The sequence below is a fragment of the Phascolarctos cinereus genome, unplaced genomic scaffold (assembly GCF_003287225.1).
Source record: "Phascolarctos cinereus isolate Bilbo 61053 unplaced genomic scaffold, phaCin_HiC Scaffold_2;HRSCAF=192, whole genome shotgun sequence".
NCBI lineage: Eukaryota > Metazoa > Chordata > Mammalia > Diprotodontia > Phascolarctidae > Phascolarctos > Phascolarctos cinereus.
In genome coordinates, this window is record NW_027555625.1 from 34,234,410 (window position 1) to 34,248,044 (window position 13,635).

Below are 13,635 nucleotides of genomic sequence, written 5' to 3' on the forward strand. Positions count from 1 at the left end.
GCATGAATTGGATTTACGTGAAGCAGAATTGTGCAGTCATCAGCCTTACTTTCCCTTCCTGAGTCATTGAAGTCCAGCGGCAAGGCAAAAGTCTGGATGACTGGCAATGGTCTGGGCCACAGTAGATGACCTTGGCATCTTCCAAGTCTGACCGAGGGCCACTGCACCTGCTTCAGCTGCTTTCATGGCCATTGGAATAAGTTGTTCTCATGTGCCCATTCTGACATGGAAGTCCAAGTCCAAGTTTTACAGAACAAATCCTTTATGAAGGGGATTTGTTCTGTGAAGTTTGGAGTCAGTCAAAGGACTACACTTGAGGACCTAGAGGGCCACGTGTAGCCTGGAGGCTGAAGGTTCCTCACCCCTGGTCCAGGCTGTCCTCTCTCCTAATGGGACTACCCATTAGATGGGCAGTCTCTGGGCAGCTCTCCCTCCTCCCAGATGCAGTAATTTTTAATTATCACCCTACTGATTAACAATTAAAATGGAAACTTTCAGGCAATTGAATTTGAATCTAAAACTTTATTTGTCCTTTGTTTTTCAGTATATTACAATGGAGTGGCTTATTTGGGGTGAAAAGATTTTAGGGTTGGGGATGGGAAGCAGGTGATCTCTCTCCTCCAACAAAGGATGGTGCTGGAGGCAGCTGCTGGGTCAAAGATGCTTGGAAAGGCTGGTGGAGTGCAGAAGCAGTGAGGTGGGGATGCCTGTGCTGTGGGCACTTACAGGAGGCTGGAGGTCTTGGTTTGAGTTCAAGGTCAGAAGGATGAACTGAAGAGGGTTAGAGGCACCATTCCCCATACCCCAGGACTAGAGGTGATTGTAAAAACTACATTATTATAAAAAAAAATGCCCAGGCAAAGGAGAAAGAGTCCAATGCAGGATTCTAGGAAACATCCTTTAAGTACCAGTGGGATGAGGCGGAGGCTGTGGGTCAGAAGAGCATGGGAGGAGACGTTCCCTGGAGCCTTCCGAGACTCTGGCTAACCTGAGTGCTGGGCTCTGGGGTGGCTCTTTCCTGGAAATTGCTGCTCTGGGTCCCTCTGCAGGACACATCAGTCCTGCCCATGTATTTTGCAATATAGCACAGCCTAAAAGTATGGAAAGATACCATCAGCTTCTGCTTGGGGCATCTTCTGTTTAGCAGCCACCAACCCAGAGAAGAGTTGAGGGCAGCAGGCAGAGGGCAGGTGCACGGTCACATGGCACATACCATTTATGGTGAAAATATATAAGGTCTTGCTTCCCCCCCATGGGTTTTTTTTTTATCTCAAGTCTCAGTTGAAGAGGGAGAATAGGCAGGAAACACGAACTTGTTAGTGCGTGAAGAGCCCCTCTAGTCTGACCTCATCATTTCACAGATGAGGAAACTGAGGTATTTAGTAACATACCCAGGGTCACGAAAATAGCAAATATCAGGGGGAGGATTTGAACTCAGGTTATCATGACTGGGAGCACATCCCTTCCTCTCTTCACTCCACAGCTGTTGTACTCCTCATACCCCAAGAGGCCCTCAGTAGAGACTGTCTTCCTGCGGTATGTTGTCGCTTTTGCTGAGAAGCCCTGGTCAGGCTGGCTGGGCAGGGGCAGGTTCATCGGACTTTGGCCCTCTTGGGTCCTCGTGGTCCCATCCTCCTAACTGTCTTTGCCTTGGATCTTGTCGGGCCTTCACTTCCTCCCACTCCCCTCTGTCCCTGCTTCTCCCTCTGGTGGCAGGGGTACTCACGTGGCACTCCTTGGCAGCCTGGATGCTGGAGCACCAGAAGCTCGGGCCCTGGGCACAGGCTGGAGTCCGGGGCTGACTGAGCTCCATCTCACACACTCCGAGGGCCTGTCCGAGAGAATCCAGCCCAGCCCAGGACAGAGCAGGACAGAGCCTTTGTTACCTCCAATAGACCCCTCCTCCCCTACAATCCCCTTTGGGGCTTCCCTGGACCTTCCATACAACCTGATTTTCCTGGGATCAGAATATCTGGGGTGGGTGAGCACAGGGTTGGTGTACACGGATCTTAGTGTCATGCATGAGAAGGCGTGACCTTGGGCCTCTTTTCCTCCCCCCCCCCCGGGAGGATCATGGCCCCGGGGGAGTTGGGCCACAGAGGAGCAGGGCCACACTGAGGGGAGCTGGGAAGGACCCAGTGGAGTGGTTAGGCAAGAACAAGCAGAGTGGGCAGAGGGGGTCACACGTACCTGGCAGATGTTGTGGGGGTCTCGGCCATGGGGCAACAAGGACAGCAGTGCGGGGTAGAATTGTTCCACCAAACCTTGGCACTGTGAGGGCAGCACACAGGCATGCGCAGGTACACACACACACACACACACACACACACACACACACACACACACACACAATGTAAAGACCGACCAGAGGCTGGGGAAATGAGCCTTCCCTCCTTCACCCAGCCAGGGCCCCAATTCCCACGGAATGGCTGCTCTGTCTCTCCAGCCCCACTATCCTCCTTGTCATCAAGTCAACAAAATATTTACTGTGTGTGGTGGGCCCTGCAGCGTGTTATAAGGTTACATGTTGGACCTGGCTGTGGTGACCATAGGATTCAGAGTGGGAAGGGACCTTAGAGATCATCTGGTCTCCCCCATCCCCTTTTATAGTTTACATTTTGCACAGCTGACAAATGGCATGTCACTTTCAGGCTTGAGAAATCCCCATATCCTCTACTGTTTCTAGGATAACAGCTAATGTTTCTACAATGCTTTAAGGTGTTCAAAGTGCTATGTGAATAGTCTCATTTTATCCTCACCACAAGCCTGGGAGGTGGGTGTTATTATTATCACCATTTTATAGATAAGGAAACTGAGGCAGATAGGCAATTAGTGACTTGTCCAGGGTCATATAGCTAGTAAGTGTCAAATAAAACCTAACATTTTATTCTGGTCTTCTATATGTCTTATCTCTCCTGGATTGTAAGGCTAAGTGGTGAGAGGTTATATCTTTTTATAAAAATCGATTTTTATTGTTATGTTTTTATATCACCTGTATTTCCCTCTGGATCTTCCTTTCCCTCCAGCCCTCTTCAAGAGAGCCATTCCTTATAACAAAGAATTCAAAGAGTGAATTTCTTTCTCTTTTCCTCCCTTCCTTCCTTCCCCCCCACCTCTCTCTTTCTCTCCCCCCCTCCTTCCCCCCCTCCCTTCTCAGGGTTAAGTGACTTGCTTAGGATCACACAGCCAGTAAGTGTCTGAGGTCGTATTTGAACTTGGATCGTCTTGATACCAGGGCCGGTGTTCTATCCACTGCGCCACCTAGCGGTCCTGAGAAGGGACTTTCTTAAGAATTTTTATACTTCAGAGCACCTAGAAGTGGTCCATGTGTAATAGGAAGCTAGGTGGTACAGTGGACGGAGTGGTGGGCTTGGAGTCAGGAAGACCTGAGTTTGAATCCTGCCTCAGACATTTACGACATGCGCAACCCTGAGCAAATCACTTAACCTCTGTCTGCCTGGTTTCCTTATCTGTAAAATGAATGGGATGGACTCCGTGCCCCCTAAAGTCCCTCCCAGCTCTTCATCCACGGTCTTTGTACATACTCAGTCAATTTTGGCTTAGCTGAGAAGCTCCTACTGTCAACTGATTTTCAGTTTTAGAAAGCTTTTGCCGGATGGTAGAGGAGCTGCCCTGTCCTTGTCCCTGTGTGGTCAGGGGGATTTTTTTTCAGGACTAGATGGTCACCGATACCACTTCCAGCTGCAAGGTTCTGTGAGCCTGGTAGACGGAGGGGAGAGAGCAGTGGGGCTGAGGAATGGAGTTCCCATCCCCAATCTCTGCCTGCTGAAATCTTTCTCTTCCTTCAAGGTCCCACTGGGATGTCGCTTCCTCTAGGGGACATGGATACGAATCCTTCCTCTCACACTAACTGCAGCTTTAGCACTTCTGTACTATGGGCTTCCGTTTCCTCATCCATAAAATGGGAATGATACATTTCCATTTCCTATTTCTTCAGGGTCATTCTGGGTAAAGCCCTTGGGGCTAGCTCTACAGTGCCACTGACATGTGAGTCACGATTGTCATTTCCCAAGGCCACGCTGAGTGGGGACTCAAATGTAGGTCCTCTCCTGCTGGACCCAGGACTGTTTCCATCCTTACATCAAGTGGGTTAGAATGTGCTAATGCAGGTGCTTCAGATCCTGCCTTCAGGGAGCTCCAGGTGTAGAGACAAAATCACCACACCCATAGCAGAGAACCATGTGACACAGGATAGTGTAGGCATATCCTGTGCTAGTGACTCTGGGGTAGGTAGAAATCCTACCTCCAATGTTTTCTATTTGAATGACTTTAGAACCAGATCACTTAACCTCCTGGGGCCTCAGTTTTCTCATCTGCCAAATGGGAATAATAACAGCACCTACCTGTGGGGTGAGGACCAAATGAGGTAACATCTATGTCAAGTGTTTTGCAAATATGAAAGCAATAGATATGTCAGGACTTGCTACTATTATTCCTGGGACAGGAGGAGAGGCGAGCAGATCCTGAAGGTCTTGGCTGGAGGGCGCCCAGCCCCCTCACCTCCTGCCAGTCCAGCTTGGGGTTGTTGCACGTGCCGACCAGTGTCTTTTCTACGTCTCTCTCAGTGCTGTTTGCCGGCAGCTGTGAGGATGCCCAGCTGGTCACAGAGATGCAGAGGTGGCAGTCTGGGTCTGAGGGTGTCCACTGGTTTGGGAGAAGTCCTGAAATGACACGATCTGCAGGGATGAGGTAGATGGGAGGAGAGAGGCCAAACCAGAGGGAGACGTGCAGGCTAGGGACAAATGGACACAGGAAATGGAGAAAGGAGACATCCACAGTGCACAAAGAGCGACTCGCGAGCTGTGGCTCACCTAGGTTGGAGCCCTCTTCAGTGGAGCATCGAAGGATGAGGCCACAGACCAGCTGGGGTAAAACACGGCTCATCAGTGCATCCACCAGGATGACGGTGTAGCGCTCAGCCAGGCACTGGCAGATGCCACCCGCCACCAGGGGCACGATGTGGCACACCTGAGCAACAGCCACTGCCAGCACAGACTGATGGAGAAGAACGAGGGGTGGAGGTGAGGCTCTAGAACTGAGTTGTATTAGAACTATCCTATGGAGCACAGTCGGGAATGGGCCTGAGCCTGGTCCTTCCTGGTGGGCCACGTGTATTCTGGTCCTTTGCTAAGGACGTATGCGGCCAAGTATGTCCATCAGCACTGGAAGGAGTCAGATGAAGGTCCGTCCCTACCCAGTCTCTACTTGCAATTGAACTGAACCTCCTTGTAGGGATGGAGATGGGGCCAGAAACCAAGATACCCATGATCTGACACCTGCAGGCCTGGGCTAAGCCAGCTGGGGAGCCAGGGAAGGCCTGGAAGAGGCAAGATGCAAAGTCATCTCGATTGGGAAGGGTAGTCTGAAAAGGGGCAGCCCCACGGCCTCACCTTGGGGATCATGGATTGAACTTTCTTAAGTAAGGTTCGGCAGATCCAACAGAAAGGAAGTGGGATGGGGAACCTCTGTTCCATGAGGTCCTGGAGGAAGAAAACCACACAGAAGAGAGGGTGATCAGTGGAGAGGCCTGGCTTTTGGCCCCTGCCTCCCCAACGTCACACCTTCTCTTCCAGCAACCAGGACCTCTCCGGCCCTTGCTCTTCCCTCTTCCTACCCTCTCTTCTCCCCATTTCTCCAGCATTTATATTCTCCATTCCCCTTAATTATACCAGTTGGGCCTAAGCCTGTGTCTTCTGTCTTTTTCTAACTCCAAAAGGATAACAGTATTAATCCTAGCTTTAGGATTTAGCTGTAGTCAAGTATTTGAAGGGCTGTGAAATAGATCAAGCAGTATTTATTAAGCACCTACTGTGTGCCAGCCACTGTGCTAAGTGTTTGGGACCAGGCTTGCCCTGCTCGGGCCCTGGAAAAGAGAACCAGCAATACTGCAAAGACGAAGGGTGAGGTTTAATGGCGGGGACTGCCACCCTGCCCGTGAGAGCCTATCAGAAGGGGAGTGGGCTGCCTCAGGAGGGAGTGAGCACCCTGTCACCAGAGGTCTTCAAGCAGAGGTTGAGTACCACTTCTCTGGATAATGATCTAGAGATTCTTTTTTCTTTCTTTTTAGGCAATTGGGGTTAAGTGACTTGCCCAGGGTCACACAGATAAGTATGTGTCAAATGTTTGGTCTGAGGCCGGATTTGAACTCAGATCCTCCTGACTTCAGGGGCCGGTGCTCTATCCACTGTGCCGCCCAGCTGCCCCTTAGAGATCCTGTTTTTTAGTTATAAGTTAGACTGAATGGCTTTTAAGGTCTCTCCCAATTCTGAGACTGTGGAATCCTGTCCTTCCTCTCCACCAGCTCTCTGACTTCTCTGAGTCTCCCAGCCAACTCTGGAGTCCCATTCATGCCGCCTTCCTCCCTGATGCGCCCCAGCAGAGGACTGGAGTGGGGCTAGGACCTTGGACAGAGCTCCAGCTAACTCCTATGGCTGAGGGGCTCCGTGTTGTTCAAAAGCAGTTCAATCAACAAGCATTTATTAAATGCCTACTGTGTACAAAGCACAATGCTCTGTCTGACATCTAAAGCCCTCCACAACCTGGCCCCAACTGCTTTTCAATCTTCTTCTTATATGTTATTCTTCTTCCTGAATCCTGTGGTCTAGCCAATCTCTCTTTCTTGCTATCCTTTATACACAGTTTGCACGGGCTGTGTTCCATGCCTGGAATGCCCTCCCTCCTGACCTTTTCCTCAGAAAAGCGTCCCTTATTCCTTTCATTTTTTTTTCTTTTTGTGAGGGCAATTGGGGTTAAGTGGCTTGCCCAGGATCACACAGCTAGTGAGTGTTATGTGTCTGAGGCTGGATTTGAACTCAGGTCCTCCTGACTCCAGGGCCGGTGCTCTGCCACCTAGCTGCCCCCCACTTTATTCCTTTCAAAGCTCAGCTCAAGCACCATCTTGGCATGAAGCTTTCCCTGTAGCCCCCAGCTTCTAGGGCCTCTTCCTCCTTCAAATTGCCTTGTATTTACTTTGGACATTCAGATTTCTGAATGTATTGTCTCCTTGGGTGGAGTATCAGCTCCCTGAGGGCAAAAACTGCTTTCTTTCTTGTATTTTCATCACCTGCACCTACTACAATGCCTGGCACTTAGTAACTGTTTGATAAATGCTCGATTGATTTTTGATCATTAAATGCTAGTGATAGACAAAATGAAAATTCATCCCTGCCCTCAAGGGGTTTAAACTCTACTGTTAGCACTGTTGGGGGACAGGGAGAGCCTGGATAATTGATACCCAAAGCCTTTATATAGTCAAGAGTTTCTCTCTCTCTCTCTCTCTCTCTCTCTCTCTCTCTCTCTCTCTCTCTCTCTCTGTCTCTCTCTCTCTCTCTCTCTCTCTGTCTCTCTCTCTCTCTGTCTCTCTCTGTCTCTCTCTCTGTCTCTCTCTGTCTCTCTCTGTCTCTCTCTCTCTCTCTCTCTCTCTCTCTCTCTCACTCTCACACACACACACTGTCTCTGTCTCTCCCTCCTCTCACCCCCATTCTGTTTAACAGAATTGGTCCACAAGGCATCAGTCAGATGAACCAACTTGGGTTCCATCTCCATCTCCAATGTATGTAAGGATGGATAGAATAGATTATTTCTTTTGGCCCTTCCTCACCTAAACCAGTGTCTCACTCTTTTCCATCAGGAAGCTCCTCCTTTGGTCTAACCTAAATCTCTTTAGCTGATCTCCTTGACCAAATGACCTTATAACATCACAGAATCTGTCCTTTCCATCTTTAAATGAATCATTTATTTAGGCTGTTATTAAGCAGAAAAATGGCCTTGCATTGATGGATCACTGGGCAATAAGATCTTTCCAGCATATCATGTGGAGAGGCTTTTTAAGGGTAAGCACATATATAAGTGCGGAATAAGCATGGCCATATGGGAGTCCCATGCATGGCTGAGGTTTAGACATGTCACTGGGAATGTGCTAGGCTCACTTTTCTTCTGGGCCACATCCTATCAATGAACCTGATTCTAAGGGAGTGGATGCCATATAGTGAACACTGGACTGAGAACTCAGCAACCAATGATTGTGCCACTGCCTAGCTGTGTGATCTTGGACAATTCACTGTACCTCTTTTTGCCTCAGTTTCCTTCTCTGCCAAATGAGGAGACTGTACTTTAAAATAATATTAGCTGATATTTATAAAGTGCCTTAAAGTCTCCAAAGTACTGTCCTCACAATACCCTCCTGCCCCAGGCAAGTAGTTTTCCAGATAAGCTGAGGCTCTGAGAGGTTGTTACACAGAAAATAGGCATCAAAATGAAGACTGTATTTTGGGGTATCTGGTTTCTATTGCCATGTTGAGATCGAAGGTTCCATCTAACTCTAAGCTTTTAGGATGCTATGATTCATTCAAAGAACACTTGATTAGAAAATCATCCAGTTTCTGGCCTGGGTGACCTGGCTCTCTCTACCATCCCCAGAAAGGTGCTCCTCTTTCCCCCCCTGACCAGGTTCCTGCTTTGTTCTCTGAGAGAACACTCTGATGAGGCCAGTAGCCCACAGGGTCATTAAAGGGAGGCAGCTCACCTGGGTGTGAGCCCCAAGTCTCCCTGGGAAGTCCTCCAGAAATGCTGGGACCAACTTCTCTGAGAGATCCTGAGATTCTGGCTCCCATGCTGAGAGTGGGACCTTGTCTTCACACAGACCCAGACTCCCACATATCCTCTTTGGCTGTTGAGAAACAACGCAAGGCATCAGAAGGCATGGCAGTCAGGAAGCGGGGAAATCCCTGGTCTCAACTCAGTGCTGGATGGAGAGGAATCAGAAGCTTTATGAATGGAAGTATCTACAGGACCATGGAGAGTAATGGGCACTCATTGGAGGCAGAGAAGATGTATGGGTTTGAGGGGGAATTGAGGCTGTGGGGATGAGCCCATGCATATATCTCTGAGCTTGTGTATTTGGAAAGGGTATGCTGTGTGTGGGAGCTAAGAGGTGTATGTATGGGTAACTGTATGTGTGTGGGTACTCTATATGTGTGCAAAGGTAAGTGCTCTGTGTGTGACAATAGTATGAATATTCTATATGTAACGCATGTAAATATGTAATAGCTACACATGTACATATAGGTAATAAATATAATACATGTATATAAATAATATTTATGTGTGCATAGCACATAAATATGTAATATATGTAAAATGTATAATATTCTGTGTGTGGAGTGGGTACTCTGTATTTGTTGGGTAAGTGTTCTGTGCATATGGGGGATAGGTACCTGTGTATACATGTAGGGTGAATGCTTTCTGTTTATGTATGTGCGTCCCAGTGTGTGTATGTACAATGAGTGTGGTATGTGTATGATTTAGGGAGAGCACTGAATATTGAGATAAATAATTATTTCTCTCTTATATTAATAACCAATTATTTAATTAGGACCTGTGGGTTGTTCAGGACTGAACTGAACTGAACTGAACTGAATGACATTGTTGATAGATAAGATTGCTTTTTGATCCTGGGTGGGAAATCCCACCCAACTAGAGAACATTACACAGAACTTAATCTAAGGTGAATTCCTCTGTGTGTGTGTGTGTGTGTGTGTGTGTGTGTGTGTGTGTGTGTGTTTGGGAGTGAAGGGTAACTTACAATCTGTCCCTGGAAGTGCGTGATGAGGAGAGACAAGTACTCATCCACTATGTGCTGGCAATTTGGGACCATGAGTTTCACTGGTAACTTGGAGCATTCTTCCTCCAGGAAGTGCTGAATGGTTTTCTAGAAAGAAAATGCAGGATTATGAGAGGGTCTGGGAAGCAGGGGCCAAGAGTGACTCAGGGGAGAAAGGTCCAAAGGAGACTCCCATAGGGAGACTAGAGGAAGGAGGTGACATGGGAGAATCCAGTTGGGTAGCCGAGGGTGGAGGGCTGGAGGGAGAAACATCAGACCGTGGTACCAGGTGGGACAAGTCAAAGATCAATTCCACTCAGGGACGTAACCCAATGAACTAACTCGAGGCTCTTTGTGGTCATGTGATGGATCTGGTGACGCTGTGGTTTCTTTGTCTGGGGCTTCTGTCCAGGGTCCTGGTACCCCTCTCTGTGCTGCCCGAATCCTGTCCTATTCCCTCTCTGTGCCTTTCCTGTTGCCTTCCAGGCACCATTACCCCCTTCCCCGCCCCCCACCTCAGGGTAGGAGGGATTTCAGTACCTTGAAAAGTGTCTCTTTAGCCATCTTGGTGAGAATGGTCAGAATGCCCTGGCACTCCTGGCATAGGTCATCCTTAGGAGGAGGAATGGAGCAGGGGGCAGGGAAGGAAGACTTAGGGTCAAAGACTCTCAACGATGATGGAAGCAAAACCTTTTTCATGGAGCACAAGACCTTCCATCTCTCAGCTCTGGGCATTTTCTCTGGCTGTCCCCCATGTCTGGAATGCTCTCTCTCCTCCACTCTACCTACTGACCTCACTACCTTCATTTAAGTCCCAACTAAAATCTCTTCCTTTACTCAAAGCCTCCCCATCCTCTCTCAATTCTAGTCCCTTGCCTCTGTTAATTATTTTCTGTTTATCCTATATATAGCTTGCTCTGTATATAGTTGTTTGTATGTTGTTTCCTCTATTAGATTGTAAGCTCCTTGAGGGCAGGAACTGTCTTTTGGCCCTTTTTGTATCCTCATTGCTTAGCACAGTGCCTGGCTCACAGTAGGCACTTAATTTATGTTTATTGATTGATTAGAGAGGTTAAAGTGGTAAACTCCTTTAAGGATAGGGATTGTTTCATTTTTATCTTTTTATTCCAAGGGCTCATCATGATGCCTGGTCTATAGTAGGTGCTTAACACATGTTGGTTTTTTTTCTTCCCCCCAGGCAGTTGGGGTTAAGTGACTTGCCCAGAGTCACACAGCTAGTAGGTATCAAGTGATCGAGTGTATGAGGCTGGATTTGAACTCAGGTCTTCCTGACTCCAGAGCCGGTGCCCTGTCCACTGCATCACCTTAACACATGTTTGTTGAATTAAACTGAACTGGCAGTTAGGTTCCCATCAATCAAGGAATCAACAAATATTTATTAAGCACTTACTATGTGCCAATCACATCGATAAGCTCTGGGGATAAAAAAAGCAAGAACACATTTCCTGTCCTCAAGAAGCTTACATTCTAATAAGGGAGATGACATGTACATATACAGGTACATTTGGGGTACATGTAAATAGATAACCTTAGGGGCTTGCAGCTGTGGGATTGTCCCCTCCTTCCCTTCTTCTCATTCTCTGGAGACTCTACTCTCTCCGTTCCATGTCTGGGACCCAATTCCTCACATACACCCCTTGGGAATTCTTTCCCATGCCCAGTGAACTGGTACTCACTGCGTTAGCACGTCCCCAGACCTTCCGGAGGCAGTGACCCAAAGCTCCACAGCGAATAGCTGTCTCTATGTCCTGACACTGGAACTCAGGATCTTGGGCACAAGCTGGTAACGTGGGGATTCGAGCGGCCACAGCTGAGGACCCAAACCAGTTTCCTCACTTGGGGAACACAGCTGCCTGGCTCCCCATTGCCAGCCTCCATGGAACCACAGAATTAGAGCAGGAAGGAGCCTTGCCTGAACTTAATCTGATCCATACTAGTCTAGTCCAATCTGTATCTGGAAAAGAGCCCCCTTCCCCCAACCCAGCACAATATCCCTGACAATTGATCATCCAACTCTTTGGATGACTTCCAGTGACAGGGAGCTCATTACCTCCCACTTTCTCTAGACCTTACTAATTGTTGGAAACTTTTTCCTGATGTCAAACCCAAACTCACTCCTTTCCAGCTTCCATCCATTGTACCTGGTTCTTCCCTCTGAGACCAAGCAGAACTAGTTGAGTCTTTCTCCCACAACACAGCCCTTCATCTTCTTGAAGATGGCGATCACGGACCACGGACTCCTTGACTGCTGCCCACATGGCCCTTCTACAGCCTGGGTGCCTCCCTTGAACATTATCCAGCTTATTTTTGTCCTTCCTAGACAAACCTGTTTCCTCTTCCGCATGCCAGCCCTTCAAACACTTTGAAGACAACTCTTGGGCATCTCTGAGCTTTCTTTTTCTAAGCTAAATACCCCCAGTTCCTTCATCCACTTCTCATAAGGTGATCTACGCCCTCTCCACCCCGAAATCCAATAGGGATCCTTCACCATCCTTGTTGACCTCTTTTTTACTCTTCAATTTATCTGTGTCTTTCCTAAACTAGGCTGCCCAGCACTAAACTTGATACTCCTGGTGTGTTCTTACTTGGAAACGAAATGGAGGGAGGTGAGAGCCAGTGGAGAGTATTGCAGGATGATAATCACTTCCTTATTCCTAGGAGCTTTCCATCTCTTAATTTAGACCCAAATCATGTGACTTTTTTTTTTTGCCACCATATTACCCTGTTGATTTATCTTGAGCTTGTGGTCCACCAGCTCCCTACTCCAGATCTTTTTCAGATGAAATGCTCTCTAACCATGCTTTACTAATTTTTTACTTGTAAAATATTTTTTAATAACCAAAGAGCCTTCCTGAATATTTATACAGGCATAATCTCCTCCTTATTCCCACCCCCATTTCTCATTCCCTAGGAATCTCCCTGGAGGGTTTTCAGAGGGATGATTTCTCCCAATCTCTTCCAATTTTTACTCTCCATTGGCTGGGCTCAGACTTCTACTGGCCACTACTCCATAAGAGCAGGAGGTGGAAGAAGGATAATAGATAATGAGCCAGAAGGGGCCTCAGAGGCATCTAGTCTACTCCATTTTGAGGCCCAGGGTTTTGTCTCAGCCGAGGTCACACAGGTGGTAAGCATCAGAAGTGGAGATTCCCTGTAACCCAGGCCCTTTGACTCCAAAGCCGTTGATCTGTCTACTATACTCTAGCTGAGAGCCCAAACTGTTTGGGGATTGGCTCACCAGGGCTGAGGCTGGAGAGAGGCAGCAGCAGCAGCAGCAGCAGCAGTGGCAGGGTTCCAGCTATAGCCATGGTAGATGTTCCAGCAAGGTTTGTCACTCAGGATTCCTGGCTATAGCATTTATAGTTGGGGGCGTGGGCATCATGGTAGAGTGGAGGCAAAGGTGGCAGGTTAGAGTGAGCCCTGGGGAGGCGGGCTGAAGCTACAGTCAGGTTGCTGAGCTGGGGAAAAGGCACTTGGAGGTCCAGGGCAGTGCTGAGAGGAGGAGGAGGAGGAGGGGAGGAGGAGAATGGGGGAAAGAGAGGAGGAGGAGAGGAGGAGGAGGAGGAAACGAGATGGAAGGAGATGAGATCAAGATTCCAGATATTTGTCTTCCCCTTAGAAAGCTCTCAAGGTCTTTGATATTTACCAGTTTCCGGTAGAAACTGACTCCTTCAGTCGCCGCACCCCCACCCTCTTCTCAGATTTCCCACTTTTCCCACTTAGTACCACTTGACTTCTTCCCCCACCTCTGTTTATTCATTTTGGGGCCACTAGGTGGCGCTGCAGTGGATTGCTCACAGGACCTGAAGCCAAGAAGACTCATCTTCCTGAATTCAGATCTGGCCTTAGACACCAGTTGTGTGACCCTGGGCAAGTCACTTAACCCCGTTTGCCTTAGTTCCCTCATCTGTAAAATGAGCTGGAGGAGGAAATGACAAACCCCTCCAGTATCTTTGCCAATAAAACTCCAAATGGGGTCACAAAGAGTCAGA

General features: G+C 48.3%; 1 protein-coding gene across 4 annotated transcripts; it reads right to left on the reverse strand.

Annotated features, from left to right (window-relative positions):
- Window positions 1-502: 502 nt before the first annotated feature.
- On the reverse strand, window positions 503-13,106 carry SFTPB (surfactant protein B). Of its 4 annotated transcripts, none has more exons than XM_020969537.2 (11): window positions 12,882-13,106; window positions 11,320-11,453; window positions 10,163-10,234; window positions 9,605-9,730; window positions 8,546-8,689; window positions 5,412-5,501; window positions 4,833-5,016; window positions 4,522-4,697; window positions 2,191-2,271; window positions 1,727-1,831; window positions 503-1,091 (listed from the first exon to the last, which is right to left on the reverse strand). In XM_020969537.2, exons 1-11 carry the CDS (start codon window positions 12,949-12,951, stop codon window positions 1,056-1,058), a joined length of 1,218 nt encoding a protein of 405 aa, XP_020825196.1. In that variant the 5' UTR covers window positions 12,952-13,106; the 3' UTR covers window positions 503-1,055. The 4 variants fall into 4 exon arrangements, with proteins under 4 accessions (XP_020825196.1, XP_020825198.1, XP_020825197.1 ...); XM_020969539.2 differs by having other exon boundaries at window positions 4,833-4,884; window positions 12,882-13,103; XM_020969538.2 differs by having other exon boundaries at window positions 4,522-4,682; window positions 12,882-13,099.
- Between the last annotated feature and the right edge of the window lie 529 nt (window positions 13,107-13,635).

Coding starts and splice junctions, on each gene's coding strand:
- SFTPB (XM_020969537.2), bottom strand. CDS start 12,951: ATGGCTATAGCTGGAACCCTGCCACTGCTGCTGCTGCTGCTGCTGCTG. Junction 8,690..9,604: donor CGCACTTCCAGGGACAGATT/GTAAGTTACCCT, acceptor GTTTCTCAACAG/CCAAAGAGGATATGTGGGAG. Junction 5,017..5,411: donor TTCAATCCATGATCCCCAAG/GTGAGGCCGTGG, acceptor CTTCTCCATCAG/TCTGTGCTGGCAGTGGCTGT.